At 38.9% G+C, this 19,040-nt stretch overlaps 1 protein-coding gene across 2 annotated transcripts in view; it reads right to left on the bottom strand.

The window, feature by feature from the left end:
- Positions 1-1,873: 1,873 nt before the first annotated feature.
- Positions 1,874-19,040, bottom strand: part of LOC145412957 (uncharacterized) — a 42,786-nt gene continuing 25,619 nt past the window's right edge. For both annotated transcript variants that reach the window (XM_080282777.1, XM_080282778.1), the window contains exons 9-13: positions 18,571-18,682; positions 17,097-17,221; positions 16,863-16,965; positions 14,165-14,277; positions 1,874-3,374 (exon numbers count right to left, since the gene is read on the bottom strand). In XM_080282777.1, coding sequence (XP_080138903.1) covers positions 2,941-3,374; positions 14,165-14,277; positions 16,863-16,965; positions 17,097-17,221; positions 18,571-18,682 — 887 coding nt within the window. In that variant the 3' untranslated portion in view covers positions 1,874-2,940. The remainder of the gene's footprint in view (positions 3,375-14,164; positions 14,278-16,862; positions 16,966-17,096; positions 17,222-18,570; positions 18,683-19,040) is intronic.

Raw genomic sequence — 19,040 nt, 5'->3', positions numbered from 1 at the left:
TGAGCTGCAGAGAAAGTAATCCACAAAGTCAAAAATCTCCACCAAGTTAAGGTACATAAGCCATAATTAGGAAGAATTCACTTACACTTAGTCGTTTATTCATAACCTAAATTGATTTTTGATCAGTTGGTAGTAGAAGAAAGGATTGTTGAAACCTTCTCCCCCATATCCTTTAATTTATGATAGATCCATTGTTCTCACCTCAGTTTTATTTCCAGGAATGTTTGATAGATTAATACAGGTACAGTAATTTATAATCATTGGTCTGCCGTTTCCTTGTTTCCATCTTTTCTCTTCTGTCCTTTCCTTCACTCTTTCCTCTTTCTTCTGCCTACGGGTGACTTTACGCTCCTTCCTCAATCATTCTTTCCTTCATTCTTTCCTTTTCCTTCTGCCTGTGGGTAGCTCTACACTGAGTGACAAGCCAAATGGTTTCCTGTACACCGAGAAACCATTTGATATGTTGGGTGGTAACCATATAACCAAGTTATGGTGCCTGTTGGTTTAGTGGGTAATTAAGGCGCTCCAGTCGAATTGAGCCTGTGCAGGTTTATATCCAATGGATGGTTGGGGTTTATTGCTCACGTAATGCCACTCAGGGATGAGTGAGGCTGGTCACTCTTATCTTAAATGTCAGGACCAACTTGCCTAGCCCCGGGGTCCTACACTTCTCATGGGGCGACATAGGATTGGATGATGGATGGATGGATGCAATGTTCTGGACATAATGACTGTATAGCTTTGCCATCTGTTAGCCTGTTATTTGATGTAATCCATCCTTAGTTTACCATAAATTCCTGTTTTCAGATGTAGGTATACATTTTTTTTTTTTTTTTTTTTTTTTTTTTTATAACAAAGTAGAAGAGATAAGTATAAATAATCAGTTAGCATTTTGTTATATAATGTGCAACTCTGTTATCAGTAAAAGTTTTTCAACTTAGCAACTTCATATTAATTGTTATTTATTGATTTATTAACATCTTGAATTATATGGTTCAGTACAGTATACAGTGCGGCAAGAATTGTTTCAGATCGTGAATGAATGACCATTTATTGTATGGCTTTATGAAGCCTTCATGCTGCAGAATGTTGAAATTCTGTGTGTATGTTATACTTTCTTTGACAGAACAGAGTTAATAAAGTAGCGTTGATCAGTTTTGTATGATTTGTGAAATAAAATTTATTATTTTATTGTACGCTTGGCATTCTTTGGCTTTTCATGATAATCCATCTTGTCAAGAGTGCTATTATATCACCATGTTTTGAATACCCAGTGATAAACTGCACTTACCCCCATTGGAGTTGATAGCATGGATTGAGAATGATATGGTCACCACAGGAAGGTGGCTAATAATGAAGTCATAGAGGAAAGTGAATGAAATATGTATAATTTAAATGTAAGTGAAAATATATTTTAGAATTCACAAGATTGTGTTATAGCTGTGCTATGTGTGAAGTTTGACTGAGCAGAATGATGATATATAGGTCTGACAGAATGTAGAAATATAGTGCAGAGTATTGAAAAATTGAGGTGTTTGTTGGTACTGTAAAGCAATAACTTCTTGCACCTAAAAGAAGCAAGTAGAGCAGCTGATAGATGGAAAGCAAATAAGAGAAGAAGGCAAGAGAGATGCATGGGCAGAACAGTCTCTCTATCTCTCTCTCTCTCTCTCTCTCTCTCTCTCTTTTTTTTTTTTTTTTTTTTTTTTTTTTTTTTTTAATGTGAGGAAGAAGGAACCAAAGGCAACGAGCCCATAAAACTGTTCCTTCCAAGAGAAAGACAAAAAATACAAGAGAGAGCCAAATTCAAGAGAGAGCCATAGGGGTCTTTGCAGGCATCAGCAAGATGTTGTTGAAGTTGTATATATTGTTGTTTAATTGGTTGAAAACAGAAAACACATTTTATCCAGAATACATTCAGAAACTTGTGTTATTGGAGTGATCTTTTCAGAGGGAGAGTTACCTTAGTAGTATATGATGTAGGAAAGTACGTTAGTGTGTACGATATTTATATTTTTTAAGGACTGTTTTCGTTATATCCGAGTGGATATATTGTACAACTAAAAGATAGACTTGTAAAATTTTGAATCAGTTTAATCACAAGGAAGTTACGACAAGAACATATTTATACATTGTGTTGTGTTTGGTATGTGGATTTTTCCTTGTGGATGTTGGATTAAATTGTTAAATAATGTGAAAAAGTGGAGATGCATAAAGCTGGATATGCATATATAAAGTTGGAGTTATGTCTATGTATTTAACTAGAAACATGTTATCTGTGTAGTGTTTATGTGCATGGAGATGTACATACAAAGTTGGAGATCCTTCCAGCCATCCAAAGAGTTATTATCCTTCTTTATATCAGGAATGGAGGGACCTGGGGCTTGGCTGCTCTGTCCATTCACTTACGGCAGTGGTGACCAGTTTGTTTTCCCTGAGCAGCATAATGTGAGCAGTGTACCTCAACCACCCATTAGACCAAAACCCATAATGGCTATGCTTAGTTGGAGTGTCTTAACCCACTAGACCGCCGAGAGTCCATATGTTGGTTATATGGTTATCACTCATCGTTGTAAATGGTTATAAGCTTGCAAATCTGGAGTTAGTCATATGGAATATGAACCATTTTTGAACAATGATATGTATGCAAAACTGGTCACAATAATGCAGAAGTCCAATATGTGTGTGTGTGTGTGTGTGTGTGTGTAAGAGAGAGAGAGAGAGAGAGGGAAACAGGAGATCTAAACAGAACTGGAGGAGTATGAGAAACCAGAGACATGGTTGCAGCTTTAGAGAAATGTGTACAAAACTGGAGGTTATGTGCCAAAAATATGAAATATTAATTCATTTCCAGTATTAGCAACTTATAACTACCCAAAGCAGTGAAGTTTTCTACCATTTGTTTTTTGCATTACTTCTGATAGGCACAACAGGTCACTGTTATGTTGTTGATTCATTACTGTCATGGATCACAAAGCCATTGCAGTGATTTTCCTGTGGCAGTTCACTTTTACTTTCATCTTGCACTAGATGATTTTCCTGTGGTGGTTCACATTCATCTCTCACTATTTGATTTTCCTGTGGTCTTTCACTTTTACTTTCCTTTCTCGCTACTCGCACAAACTTTATGTAGCAAGGTCTGTGGTAGCCCTCCACATGTGGGTCATAGGTGGGAACTGGAACTCCTTCACACTGTGGAAAGTGGCGCTCCTCTCCTTCCAGTTTGCCTCGTAATTTTTTGCTCTGTAATAGTTTGCTGTAACTTCTTTCACTGAGTAGGATGACATTTGTTCGTTTTGACAGGTGGAGTTCAGGGTAGTGCACCACGCATCGCAGGCCCTCCTCAGATATATCCCCAGTCTCATCATCGCAGTCTGGAAATATGTTCTTGTGTTAACTTTTGAGTTTACATAGTATACTTGTATGAAAGTTTATAAAAAAGAAATTACTGAATAACATCCTCACCGATTTTGCATCTTTTTATCAGATACATTACTTGAATATAGTAATACTTTTGACAGTAGAATATATGTTGCATACATTTGTAACTGTTAAGATACCATGGGTGATACTGTAAGATTCCATGTATGTATGGTTGTTCATATGTGTTTATAAGGGAGAGATATATACTGGCATGCATTTTAGTCAGTGTCTTATTGTCACTAGTGCTGCATATGTAATGGCTTTTGTCAGAGTGGTGTGGGAAGCCTAGAGGCGACAGCTGCACTGCTCTCCCAGGTGAGCGGTGGAGGTGAGGGGCCACTGTTGCACCACCTGGAGGAGCTGGCACGCCGTGACCAGGAAGTGAGCCAGCTGCTGCGAGAAAAGAGGCAGCTGGAGACCACCATGCGGGAGGTGCAGATGGCTGCTATAGTGAGACAACAGGCTCAGCAGGATACCATAGAAGCACTGCAGGATGAGGCTGAGAGGTTAGTGCAGCTCACATTATCATCATCATCATTTCCCCGAGCCTTTACATCACCCAGGACTTACTAAATGCTGTAGCTAATGTAACTCACACATCACTGTAACTACATGATTATGACTATGTATTATGAAGAAAGAAGTAAATGAGAGTACCTGTATATTACAGAGTAGGCTGCATACAAGCATGCCTCATATTGGTTGCTACAGTATATAAAAATTCAGAGTAAGAATGCTCACACATCAAACCTTAACTATTGAAAAATGTTACAAACAAAATTTAATTATTGTAATTCCACTTTTTTTTTTTTTTTTTTTTTTTTTTTTTTTTTTTTTTTTACCTAAAGATCAGTTGTAACTGACTTCTGGTTTTCAAGGAACATTAACATGCTCATTTGCTGATGGAGATTTTTATATGCATAGATGTTAACAGGAGAATATTGATGATAATAATTTCTTTTCAGACATCGTCGAAATGTATCGCGAGAAGGTGAGAACTTGGAATATCTGAAAAATGTGGTTTTAAAATACATGATGAGCTCTGATGCAGAGTCCCGACAGCTGATGTTGAATGCCATTGCGGCAGTGCTCAAATTCACCAGCCAGGAGGTGGAGAGTGTGCGACGGTACAATGCACTGTGGTGGTGGCAGCCAGCACCCAAACAGCTCACACCAGGCAAGAATGGCAATTAACCTATGCCTTTACAATTGTCGTATTACAGTATTGTATTTAGTATAGCAGATATGTGGTATACTGGCAACACCTAGGGCCATATTCTTGTCAGCATAGGAGGCTTACTAGCACCAATCCATTTACTGGTTTACATTTGGATTTGGTACATAAATTTATAATATGTGCTATATGTGCAGTCTGTACATAAATAAAAAAATGCATACTAGACATATAGCAGAATATTAGGGTGCAGTGTGCAAGATAAATTCTCAAGGAAGAGGTGCTTGAAAATCTCCAGAACTAATGAGAATACAGACCTTTGTCTGCCAAATTGCCAGATAACTATATTTTTCTAAAGTAACTAATTCTGAGACGGTCATTATTAATGAGTGATTAGCTGTTAGATAACAAATTCTTAAAATTCTCGTATAATTTTTTAAAACCAGGTTTTAGTGTCATTTGTACAAAATAAATGTGAACTTTTAGCAAAACTCCGTGAAAGCTATCATAAGTGCAAGTAAGGGATGCTTTAATGTTATGGTACAGATCTTATGTCATTTCCACACAGAAAGCTGATGTCCTTTACATCTCTAGCCCCTCAGAGATTGTGGACTATGGCAGCATAGTAGCACAATTGGGCCTTATATCCTGGTGAATCTAGTACAGTCAGTCCTCAATTAAATTCGAGAATATATGCAGGCAAAGTGCCACACAAAATGAAAATGGAAGGATAGTGTTAAGAAATTTTGATTCAGAGAAGTTTTAGCATCCAGGAGAATGGGAGGCATGTAGGGAATAGAGCAAAATTGGAATATAAAGTTTTTTATGGAGGGATGACTCTATATCAGTCATCCATTACAGGCCAGAACTATAAGTTGTTGCTCAGCAGGGCTTGGTTGTGGATACATATTTGCTTTTAGACCATTATGTATGATTGTGAAGAGCTACATGTGAGTGAATGAGGTTGCTTTCTCGTGATTTTTGGTACCGTACTGCTGGAGCAGGTAACAACAAGCATTAAAGAAAAAAAAAGTCAGATATGCTTCTCACTCATGATTTGTAATTTCAGAAGAAATTAATACCAGTAATGAATCACTGACAACTTTGATTGAAGACAGGGTGTTAATCCATCAAGATCTTAACAGTGAAGCATCTTTAAACAAGGACCAACTGTAGTACTTCATTATGCCCATCACTAGTCTCACTTGCACATGTGGCTGATATGCCAACAACAGTATTATAACTTCTGCTTTTTTTCTTTATGTTTATGGGACCATGGCTTGCAGTTCACTGATCTGTAGATAATGACAGTTGCATTGTGATATTCTTAGCTAATTGTCATATTTGTACTGGTGTTTTGGCAGTTTTTTCTGGCTTTGGACTATGGTTTGCCTGAATTAATATTTGGAATTTAGCAAATATTTGTTACACTAGTCTCATATTGGCTGTACCAGTACAGGGTAGTACAGTCTGTCCTTGTTGTTGTTAGTAATTCTTTCTTGCTGCGTATCATGTCTACCTTTATATTTTTATGTGTGAACTTCCTTTTATTTTGTACCAGAATATTGTTAGCTCTGTAATTTTGAAGTTGTTTTCTCCCATATATGCAGAGAAGTACACAGTTATATGCAGTATTCAGGTATTAAGATATCCTATTTATTGGGTTGTTGTTGATATTCTGTGGTTTTAATTATTTTGGTTGAGTGGTACATTCCATATGCTTTCCATTTGTATGTATATACTGTGTTTGTATATGCTTAGCTTTGCTGCATAGTATTTCTTAGTGTACATTAATGCTAATTTCTTGCAGATGGAGTATAGTGTACAGTTGATTTCATAAGTTCCAGGTACAGTGGATGGCCGATTGTGTAGTATTTATCAACATTTATCAGGGTCTGTAAATCATAGTATATCTAGATGAATGGCCTGAAACAACCTTTTTGCAGTGGTCAGTGTATAATGTTACTAAAGCATTCCATTTGTATAATACAAAGGCCTCTGTATCAGGAACTTTTGAACCCAGCTTCACTGGAATATGTTAATTAGGCAAGGACTTTTAACATATGGATGTGAGACTATGGTGTGGCATGAAAATGAAAAGTCAAGAGGGAGGGCAGTGGAGATGGGACTGCTGAGGAATGTATGTGGAGTACAGAGAATGGATAGGATACGAAATAATGTGATTCGTGAAAGATGCGGAGTGAGGAAACCTGGGGACACCAGAATCAAAGAGAATGTACTGAGATGGTATGGTCGTGTGGAGAGAATGGATAACAATAGAATGGTGAAAAAGGTATATCTGAGGAAATTTGAAGGAGGGAGGAGGCAAGGTAGGCCAAGGAGAAGGTGGAGGGATATAGTGAATGAGTGTGTGAGGAAGAGAGGTATGGTAGTCGGTGAGGCTGAGGGACTGACGAGATTGAGCTGGCTGGATGAATGTTGTGAGAAGAAGTGTATGATCTGGGATTTGGCACCCCTTTTTCATGTGACAGAGTTTGGATTGACTCAATCGGATACGTTTATGTGAGGCTACAGAATGTTGTGAAAGTTTTTGGCATATCAGATAGAGCCAGGATTCCTGGGGCTTGAATGATGAGTGAATGGATGTGTGGCCTATTGAATTAGGCAAACTTGACTGTTGAGACATTGCTACTCCTTACCCTGCCCTAGGGTGGGGATGGAGGTCTGGATGATGATGATGATGATGTAAAATACTGTACTGTATGGTAGTTACTGAACTTCATTTGTAACCATAGAGGCTAATTACAGTATAGCAAGTCATTAGTGCTGTAGATATTTGGTAACTCAGGTGCCTGAATATGGGAGCCAACATGCAGTTAGCGGGAAGACTGGCAATGACAGCCCTGATTGCTGCCCAGCTTCTCTACATTTCTGTTTATTTGATGCATCTAACTTTTATTCAATAGTTTTATCATTGACAACTTGCTCCCTCCGGGAAAATAACGACAGGTGATCGTTATGACAACTTCTCAAGGGCACTTTGTATGCACATACACTACTTCTTCGCATAAACACTCCTCTTCCTCTCCCTTCTGTCTCATCAGTATATTGCTCAACTCTCTTTTTCCCTGTTACACAATTTTACAATAAAATATCCATACTCTAACCCTGTGTGCAATGCAAAACTTTCAGTACACTTACCTCAGCACAGTCCAGTGGTATGTACTGTAGGTCCTTGTTGCTTGCCCAGGTGAGTTGCATCTTTTTAAATCCTTCAGTCTGATAACATATAGTTTATTTTTGCTATCTCAGGATGATAGTAGTTAGCTTTAGAGAGACTTTTCAATTTATAGGGGTTAGATATAGCATTCACTAACTCATATGTCATTGGAATCTAGCAGTTAATCAGATGGCTGTCTTCATGGCAAAGAACTGTTGCCATAAATTAGTTATATACAGTAATTATTATAAAACATTTGGCATCTTCCCATAAGCTGTTTTTTAATGTGTTTTTGACACCACATTTCATATTAATAAGAAAAGAAAACAATGCTAATTAATTGTCATACCTCCCAGCTTGAAATTCTAGTGTAATCAGATTGCTTCTTGGTAAACCAGTAGATTAGAAAAAGATTATCTTTTCAGTGGTGCAGTGAGAATGTTTAATCATACTCCTGGCAGGTAACACATTATCCTGAAGTTAGCGAACAGTGGAAAATGCATGCAAAGCGCATGCAAAATTATAATTTTCTATCTATCTATCTATCTATAGCCCACGCCCTAATCCCGCAAAGGGTGGCCGCAGACAAAACGCCTCCAAGTCTCTCTGTCACCCACCATTTGACTACCCTCCCCCCAGTTCACCCCCCCCCTCCCTCATATACCTCTCAACTCCATCCCTCCACCTCATCCTTGGTCTACCCCTCCCTCTCCCTCCCTCCACTTCACCTACATACACCCTCTTAGTCAGTCTTTCATTCACCATTCTCTCCACATGTGCAAACCACCTTAGTGTATTTCTCCTAATCTTCTCAACCACATCCACATCTACCCCACAACGTTCCTTCACTTCTTCATTCGTCAACCTGTCCCTCCACGTCACTCCACATGCTCCTGTCAAGTAACTCATTTCCACTGCTCTCACTCTTGACCTTTTCCCCTCTTGCAAGGTCCACGCCTCGCTTCCATACGTCAGGGTAGGGATCACAATACTATCATGCAGTGTATTCTTAACTTCCATACTCACCTCCCTATTTCTCATCACTGCTTTCAGTGTACCAACAACCTTCCTTCCCAGCTGTACCCTTTCATGCCGTAAAAAGAACTAACTAAAAAAGCAAATAAAGCGCCTCGGACCCGGACGGACCATAATTTTCACTTTCTTTATATATATGTTGCAGTATCAGATTTCATTGTTACCTGTTGAAGGTAAACTAACAATATACAGTAATTACTATTTTTTAACACTTGGATTCTGTATAAACAAATTATGTAATACACTTTCCTCACCTCCCGGGTGCACTTAAGATAATAAAAAATGCTTTGACTAAGAATTAAAATGGTGTAAGAACATATATACTTTTTCCTGCAGGACTGTATATTTTCATGACTGAGAATGAACCATTGGGAAGAAGTATAATGCCTCAAGGTTCCTTCTATCTATGCAATATGTGGGATTGGACATGATGCAGCTGTTAATGGTTTTTAATTTTCATTGTTTCCTTAAAACATACAAAGGAAATTCACTTACACCATTCATAGCATTATTCCATTATTACATGGTTATAATCCTTGCATGAGGCAGGTCACCTTGCAGGTAGGTAGCCACAGGCTTAAAGAGATAGCACAAGGTTGCAGTTTCACTGTTAACAAGAAACCAGGAGGTGTTTCTTATGCACCAAATCATAATTCATGGATGTTGTTTGGCAGCTTACCTTTGAATGTTTATCAGTGTTTCATAGAGCATCTAAATTTGAACAAGCAGTGATTACAGTACTTAAATCACACAATTCTTCTGCATAGGACAGTGCTGAATATTTTTACTGCTTTGTCTTTAAGCACTGATGAGAAACCTATGCATAGTGGCACTGTGTACTGTGGGTGTAGCTAAGCAGCTGTGGTATCCACCCAGGAGCTAAAGCTATTTTCATGCACTTTGCTGACCCAGGTCAAGCCCTGGTGAGGTGTTGTCTGCCAAGAGGGGGGACCAGTTCCCTGCATGGTATATGTAATGTGCTGTACCTGTAGAACAACCGCACAGAAGCAGTTGCTTACCTGTGGTCGATGGGTGTGTTTGGTCAGACAGATGGAGGTTCAGCCACAACAACAGCTGCTTTGTCATAACCAGAATATGATTATTAGCATCACAGCACTCACATGGTTAGGGATTGCAGTTTTAGACACTTCAAGAAGATGTTTTATTTAGCAGTGTGTTTTATGTAGGATTTTATAAGTACATTACCAGAAATTTAAAGATAAAATTACATTTAACATTGTCTAATGATACGGAGCCCTTTAATCAGACCTCATACAGTGAATAAAATTATTAAAAACAAAATCACTATTCTTTGTTATTTGCTGTTCTAAGGTTCTGCCTTTGCTCATGATTTTGTTGTATTGTACAGTCTTCATGCATGGTTAAGTGATTGTATTCTTTCTTTTCAATACTCTGTATTCCATTATCTTGCACTGAGATCGTCATTCACCCTTATTTGAAATAAGGTTGTGATGATGTTTGAGAGCTAACACGCATTTGCTCCATTGGTTGAGTGGTAAGCATTACTACATAGCTACCAGCCCAGTATCACCAGGATTCGAATCCTGGTACAGGAAGCTGGTGCCATATCGACTCCATCCATCCACTCATTTTAGGATGGTGGATAAAATTGAGTACCTTAGGGTAGATAGCTGCAGTAATCTAGATGATGCAGTGACCTTGTATCTCAGGACAGTGAATTAATAACTTGCCACATGCAGAAAGGCCCAAGTTACAGAGATGCACACCATGACTAAGCATCTGATGGCATCTGCTCCCACCTCTACATTTTACTGAGCCTTTGTATTATGAAATCAAAAGATCAGCACTGGTTCTGCTTCACTGTTTTCCTGTTACTGGCATTTCTGTAAAGGCTTCTGTTAAGCACTGTTTATGAAGGGAAAGTTTCACCACTAATCACTTTGAGATATGACAGTATATCTTTGCAGAAGGGCCTGTCATGAGTAAAGGATATTTTTTTAGGTGCTTGTGTGTGACTAATAAAAATGTTACTCAAACCTTCCCCCAGAGCATGACACAATTGTAAAATTTACAGTCCCAGTCCCTATTCCTTTTTATATGTGCAAAATACCCTCATTTTGCAGTGAAGATGCATTTGACAAAAGTCCATCACATAACGATTTATTATATATTGAGTCATTTATAACATGGGATAAATGGGGATATGTTTTGGGTCAATGGTCAGTCGCCCAACAAAACTAAAAATAAGTTTGAACTCCCCTAAATTTGTAATTTTGCTTAACTGAACTTCACGTTCTGCTTAACACCAAAAATAAGTCTAAAAGCAAGATTCCAACTCACTCAAGCTGGTAGCTTTTTCACATCACAGCACTTCACTTGCTGCTTGAACTCCAACACCCGACTATTGTTCCGTCATTGTCATTAACCTACCCTGTGGTGATGAGTTCATTGGCCATCTTGCAACAAAGAAATGACTCTTAAGCTTGTATGTCATCAGTTGTGTAAGCAAAAATAGCGATCATACAGTACATCGATCAGTGAGGTTTTGTACGGGATTATAATGATCCTACAAACGAAAATGTTATCATAAATCGAAAATAGGTCCTAACTTTTTTGTCATCATATAAGTGATTCATTGCATACCAGTTCAGTGTACAATGAAGGTCTGCTGCTTACTCAAGTACAGTAGTGTGCTGCCAGCCTTGGTCATACTAAATGTATATTTTGACTGAAGATTACTAGAGAATCTTTCATTATGGAAGAGAAACTTGATGACTGTCTTGTGTACAGATAATGATTGTTTCCAAGAGGGTGGAAAGCAATATAGAGTGGGAAATAGGGTTATAGTTAAAGCTAATTCACGGCAGTTTGGATGTATCATAACATAGGAAGATACTGTTGTTACTGTAGTTTTTGATCATCCGCATTCTTTCTGGCTGAGCAGACCCATCAACTGCAAGCAAGCAATGGCCCCTGCATGGCCATCCCTTGCAGTGAACTGATGTTCCCTTGTGATGGACAGTGCCTCACCACAGTGAGGCACAGGGAATAACGTGGAGGTTTGATTCCTGGATGGACATTGCTTTTGCATCCCTCCACCCAGTAAACAGGGGCTTATTAGGAGGCTCCACACTACCTCATTCTTTGGTTTTATGGTTACCCCGCAGCATTGTAAATGGTTTCCTGGGTTACAGGAAACCATTAGGCTTATCTCTCAGTGTAAAGCCACCTGAAGTGGAAAGAAGAGTAATGAAAAGTGACAGGAAGGAAAGGAAGAAATAGCAAGAGAGGAGGGCAAACACAGTAATGAAATGGGAGAAGGAAGAAGCAAACAGCACTGTATCAAGTGAGTGGATGATGGTTGCCACCACCTGCCACCTAGGGAGAAACAGTACTGTAATACAGTGTATGTGAAACTTGAAATGCAACAACTACATGTCGGTACTGGATAGGTATTATAGTTTCTCTCCCATTCTCTTGCTGTCTGTGTGTACTGTTTGATGTATGATTATTCGTAGTGAACGTATAGCAGTTTATGATTATGCTCCATTGTATTAAAGGTATGAATATTAAATTGTTACATTATATTGCTATGAATGAACTATTTTTATATACTGTGCTGTACTGTGCTGAATACTTTGGTATAGTAATTGTTTGTAAAGTTGTATCATATATTCATTTAATATACAATGTACTTAATCATTTTGCTACTTTTATTTCCATGCTCTGCGATAAGGTATCATGTATTCAGCGACCAGCAGTATATAATATGGACCCTTATGAGAAAGTTTGCTCCTCTTAATTATTTCACCTTCAACTATAATTTGAAGTGTGACTTTTTCTGTCACCCACTGACCCTTTCTTGTTGACTGTCTGCTTCTTGCTGTTTAATTTCCTAGATTAATTACACATCGTTGACCAGTCCAGGTGCAAAAGAACATGTGTATCACACTGAAAACAAATCTATAAAAACTTGTCCCATGTGACATGCACTGTGTTTGGATATGAACAGTCCCTCTCTAGAACAGCCTGTTGGTGTTGGAATATAGGCAGTCCTCAATATAGATAATAGGTGAGTTCTGTAATTCTGTGTTTTTACATAACAACTTGAACTTTTAACTGGAGGAAACTAGCAAATCCACTTAAAAGGTAGCAATGGAACTTTAACAGGCACTTGTATGACATACTGAGCACTTAATTGCATAAAAAGTGTCAGAATAGGCTGTTTTTAATAACAGCGCCTTTATGTAATTTTCAGCACTGATCACAGGGTTACAAAAAATACTGCAGTCTCTAGTAGCGCTGACTTACCTCGCAGTATTGTCCATTTAAGATGGTTGAATTCAGGCAGGCCATTCATAGATGATGCTTGTGTTTTATGACATGTGGGTCAGTAGATTAATATTTTACTGCATTCCATGGTCTTACAGCACTGTCATAATAGGTACTGTATTTAGGATAATATTTCCTTAGATATTGTGCTGAAACACTAATATCTTGCCTCTGTAGTGATCAGAGTGTGGGGGTAAGCATTTCTTGCATCTTACTGGTGATATTACTTTAAGAAACTAAACACATTGGCAATAGCTTCTCCTCCCATAACCCTTCAGTCTGATGATGTATTTTGTTTTACTCAGGTTACTACCGGACAATTTCAGTTATGTTTTGGAGAGACCGTTTGCAGTGACACAGGGCTACAAACCATTACCATCAGCCCCTTCATATCTTGGTGTCTACTTAAGCAGAATAAAATTGGCTGAGGTAGAAAGAATAAGGTAAAAAAATATGTCACAGGACTGAAGAGGTTAATTCTTGACAAGGTGTGAAGGACAGAGAAATAGGCACGGGGACTTAATTATTAATGTGTTTACCTAAAGAGGTCTCTTATTACCCAGTATATTCTCTTATCACAAACAGAGCCATAAATGTCCATTTTTGTTGTTAGGAGGGAGAAGTTCTGAAGAATGATGATGCACATTTTTTGTTGCTGTAATGATTGGCAAGTACTGTATTGTTGAAATTAATGTATATCATGCATATATTTCCTCATCAGGTGGACAAACCTCTTATGGAAGTTTTTCAACACAACACACTACACTACACTACACTACACTGCACTACACTGCACTACTATCGTAACACTGATATAGATGCTAATTACAAGTAATCTGGTAGGTCAGAGTATTAGTCAAACTTCAAATTCAGGTTTTATTTATTGTGACACACACATTTCATGCAGGCAGTTATGATTGTAAAGAAGTCTTGTTCACATGTAACATATTACTAAATAAAAATCAAGTACTAGTTACACCCGAGAGTCAAGGCTTCTGCTCCAAATGTATTAAAAGATGAATAAGATGTCAGCTAACCTTTTACTAGATCAGCTGTCCAGGCAGGGTCATGTGATGCATAGATGTGGGGTCGACCCCCATGATGGCGGTAGTCCCACTCGGCTACACCCCAGCCTTTCCTGCCATTCACTCTGCATGTATACGCACACATGTATAAATAACTGATGTAGAGTGCTCCGTTAATAAAAACTGAACCAAAATTACCCTACAGTCAATGATTCTAAAATAAAATTGAAACTGTTTCATACTCCCAAGGAAAATGAAAACAATGTGATTATAGCAGTGGCATCACACAAGGAGCAGGTTTTTTTTTCTTTCCCTTCCCAGAAACAACAATGATGTGGATGTCTAATGATGAGATGGATGTTTCTGACAATGAGGTGCATATCTGTCAGTGATGTGGGCAGTGAAAATGAGCCCTGTTGAGCCATTTGGTGGCCAGTCCCTTTACTGTTGGATTGCTGAGTGCAATGTGTTTTTATGGACATTCTTTGGCCGTGGGTGGCTGAAAGTTGTAATCCCACAATTGAAAAACACTGGCTATTTCCTGAGGATGGGAGGAGACCTCCCATTTGCTTTTATTGTTTGCCCAGAACTCTTTATATCACATTGACCAAGACAGCATAGTTCCTGATGTTTCATGTCAAACATGACCTGTGCAGTGCCAGTCTCTTGTATAGAACTGACATCTCAGTGCTTCCTAGCAGAGGGGCATACACATTAACTCTGTAATCCCTTGTTGCATGGAAGATATTTGAATGGTGTAATACAGTCTAAATGCTGACATTGTTTTTGGATGGGTAGTGATATTATATTGTACCCATAGATTTTGTGTGGGTCTTTATCTTTCCAAAATGCTTTCACAGAAATAATGGTCTGTGGGATGACTTCTGAAGAGAAATCATTAGGATGAAACACTCCTTAATTTTAAAAAATGGAAACTCATGACCAGGATGTTTAAAAATGAAAACCATTGCAATCATCATCATTATCCTGACTTTCCCATCTAACTAAGGGTGGGGTGAAGAAAGAGAAAACAAGATAGAGAGAGGTTTAATTAACAGTATGCCTTGTGAAATGGATCAGACATTCATTCACTCACCATTCAAGCCCCCAGAATCCTGACTCATACTTCAGAGGCCTAACCATCAGCACATATATTTTGTTATACTTTTGTCTTGAAATGTGTTTCACATTCCATATCGGTTAGAGTCACATCTATCACTTTCAAGTTATAGGTCTTTAAATCCTGGTCATGTGCTTCTTCGTACATAATTCATTTGACTACCTTGGTTCCCTGTCAGTATACTAGCCTCATCAACTCCCGTACCATGTCTTCATACACATCTGTTTACCATATCCATCCACTGTCAAGTTCTTGGCTTATCATGCCTCCTTACACCTTCCAGCCCACTTACATACACTTTTTTCACCACCTTTTTTACTTCAGTCCTTTTCATATAGCCATAACATCTATGCAGTCTTCAACTCTAATGGCAACAGACTTCCTTATTCCACATTTTTCCCAAATCACAGTACAATAGGGCACCAGGTTTCGCACCTAATAGGGACCATGAAAAGTGCCGCCAAAGTTGATTCCATCAAAGCTGGGGCATTGACCTTATGGAAAATAAGCTAATAGGGACTGGGCCTGTAAGAAGACTCACCCCTAGTGTATTTCTTATATAAATATGTCCTAAACTTACCTGAAATGTTGCTATTAACACAGTAAATCACAAAGTTACATTAAATGTTCAACCACTAGCATAAATGAGCTGTACTCGGTCACTGTTTTTACTCTTCTACCTCCAGCACCTAGTTCAAATACTTCTTTACAAGGGCCAGACTGACTTTAAGTTTACTCAGTTGTTTTCTCATACTGTGCACAGTCGACTCTGGCACATTATACATTTTGTATATTTCAGAGTTTCAAGCACCTTTCTCCATTTCTGCCACAATCTTATTTTTTAACTCATCATCATACTTACATTTTTTCACCCCCTTGCAGTAGAAACGCTTCGCCTTCCCTATACCACCTGCTGTTCCAGGTTCACACCTTCTTACACCATTTCCTCTATCACCCGGTCCACCTCCGACTTCACTTGGAGCACAAGATGACATACTCCCATCAATTACTAATCAAGGACACAAGAGTGTAACACAACTTGAGGGCACACTGAACACGTGCATGAAACGCCGGAACTGAGTGTTGGCGCTGGGGTTGCTGTATAACACTTAACTTGCAGACACACTGAACATGTGCGGGAAACAGGCCGAGACTGAGTGTTGGTGCTGGTATCGCCGTGGTGAGAATCTGAAATTTGTGGTGCCGGAGGACGCGAAAGTGTGTTTTTTAGTCACGAATGTGCAATTACGTGAATAAATGATGGCTGCCATGAAAGTTCGTTTTGCCAATCCGGATGCCGCGAAACTTGGTACCTGTTGTACTTTCTTGATCCACTCTATGCACTCCACACATATATGCTCCACAAAACCCCTATTTCCACAGTGCTGACTCCTTACAGTTTGTTGTCATGCCACACCATTCTCACATTCATTTGTTACTGTAGGTAGTAGGAGTATATACAGTACATTTGTTACTGTAGTCAGTACAAGTAAAATACCATGCATGCCTCTTGCAGCCTCCACACTTAGATCTCTGTTTAGTATCAAGGCCTTCATAACACTAGCCACACAATCCAAAAATTAGAATTACCTGAAACAGACCATGCACTCCACCACTCGTGTCTCCCATTCCCACCCAATGTAGAACTCAGGTGCTTCCAACACTGTCACCTCCACTAGGTATTCCATGCCTCCTGTGAAAGCCATGTTAGCAGTAAGCAACGGTATATATATAAAGCATCAGTAAAAATAATAATAATAATACAGTATTACAATGAAGGGGCTTGAATGTATGTGGCAGTGTGTTTACAGGCAAAGACCTTACCTGCAGTAAATGAGAATGCATAGTCAGTTGGTGGATGACCATTCTCACCATGCTGCCACAATAGCAGGTCCACCTTTGTCACTGGTTCTATCTGGCCCCCTCGGCACACGTACCCCATCTCTAGCCTGCACAGACACAGCTTTATATTTAACTAATATAATCCATAATACAGTACTTGATAGGTCGGTTTAGATGAAGTTACTGTCCTCAAAATAAAAGCCACTGTACAGTCCATTGGATCTCAGTGACAGTACTGTCTTTCCAAGTAGTAAATATAATGAGGAATGGGCAACTGTTTGGAACTCCCATTCTTTACACAGAACTGTGTGGTGGACTTGAAACTGTAAGGAAAAAGGCTGACTGTAAACTGCTATTTCGGTACTTTGTTGTGAAGTTGTTGCAAAAACGTGAAGGAAATGCATGGGAAAAAGTACATTCTTTCCTGTCATATCCTGGTCATGAAACTGTAAGGAAAAAGGATAACTGTAAAATGCTGTTTCAGTGCTTCGTTATGAAGATGTTGCATATGCATGAAAGAAATGCACGGGAAAAAACATAGGCAATGCTATGCTGTTGCAAATCTCCATCTGACCAAGCACATACCCCCCACCTCCCTACACACTTAATCATGCACATAATGGCCCTCCCCCTCCCCCCCTCTGTATAACACAGAGACATTAAAACTTAAAAATTTCAGTAGTTTATCCATGGTAATAAGGAAGTAATGAGCAGATTTGATGAAATTATGATTCGTGTTTTTTTTTTCATTTAGGCAGCCATTTTCATGATTACATAAGAGGTACAGTCATGAAACCTCATACATAATTAGATATTCATGTACAGTAGTCATATATCATGTACAACTTCTACCTCCTCGGTGTAATAGCCGCAAAGTTTTAATACAAAAATGCATTGGGTCCTGCAGATTCCTTGCACAGGTTGCATTGAAATTTCTGATTTTTTTTTTTTCATTATTTTCAGAAAAACTACTTAAGACACAGCATTCTACCCGTTAAAAGGCACCAGTTCACTATAAGACACATAACTATGTGAAATTTCATTACTCTGTAATGAATACTTTCTGAGTTCTGGCCCTGAAACGAAATCTTTGTGCCATCTATTGTTGTTGATCCCAGTGATAATACCCTTCTCTGACTTCGTCAGGTAAAGAGTAAAAATACACTCCTCCCTATCATATCCTCCAAAATGTTAATAAAAGAGCATGGATAAAGTTTGCAATTGATCAAGGCTTTATGAATCACACTTGGTTAGAGAAAGTCAATGAAACAATAAGGAAGATTGCAATCAGACAATGCTGAGGAGATCATATTGCCTTATGATGTCCTGTGCTCAAACATTGAGCATGTCATAATTCACACATCTTATGAAAAATGATGAACTCCTAGACAGTCATCTCCAATTATTCTTATATTACTAAGTTGCCCAAGAATGCTAAAAGAAGATCACCACTAACTGTGAAAGAACGGTGGGCTGACAAATGACCCCCACATTGCCCTGTAGTCCATCCTCGGTAGTGAACATGTGCAGGCCATAGCGGTGCATCAACTTCCACTCCCTCCTGTAGCCTGGAAAACACACATACCATCCCTGTCATACTACTTGCCTCTCCCATGCCTTATAATTTTCTGCTCTACCATTCTGCTTTGTCCAGCTTTACTCAGTCCTGCCATACCAGTCTCCCTTTCCATAACTTGTAGTGTCCAGCTGCACTCTATCTGTCCCTACAACTCTCCCTTCCCATGCCATATACTGTCCCTCTCTCCCATATGTCTGCTATGTCCTGCCCCATTGTAATGATTTGTTATAACTGTTCTGCCCTATAATTCTGTGGTTTGCTGTGTCCTGTACTGCCTTACCAGTTACCACCTCATCCTTGTCTTACCCTGCATCAAATCTGTAGCCCTGTAACACCCTTGAAACCTT

This window comes from Coenobita brevimanus, chromosome 94 (assembly GCF_032717465.1).
Source record: "Coenobita brevimanus isolate Jiangsu-jjx chromosome 94, ASM3271746v2, whole genome shotgun sequence".
Classification (NCBI taxonomy): domain Eukaryota; kingdom Metazoa; phylum Arthropoda; class Malacostraca; order Decapoda; family Coenobitidae; genus Coenobita; species Coenobita brevimanus.
Note: the sequence above shows the minus strand (reverse complement) of the source record. Positions and strands in the feature narration are given on the sequence as shown.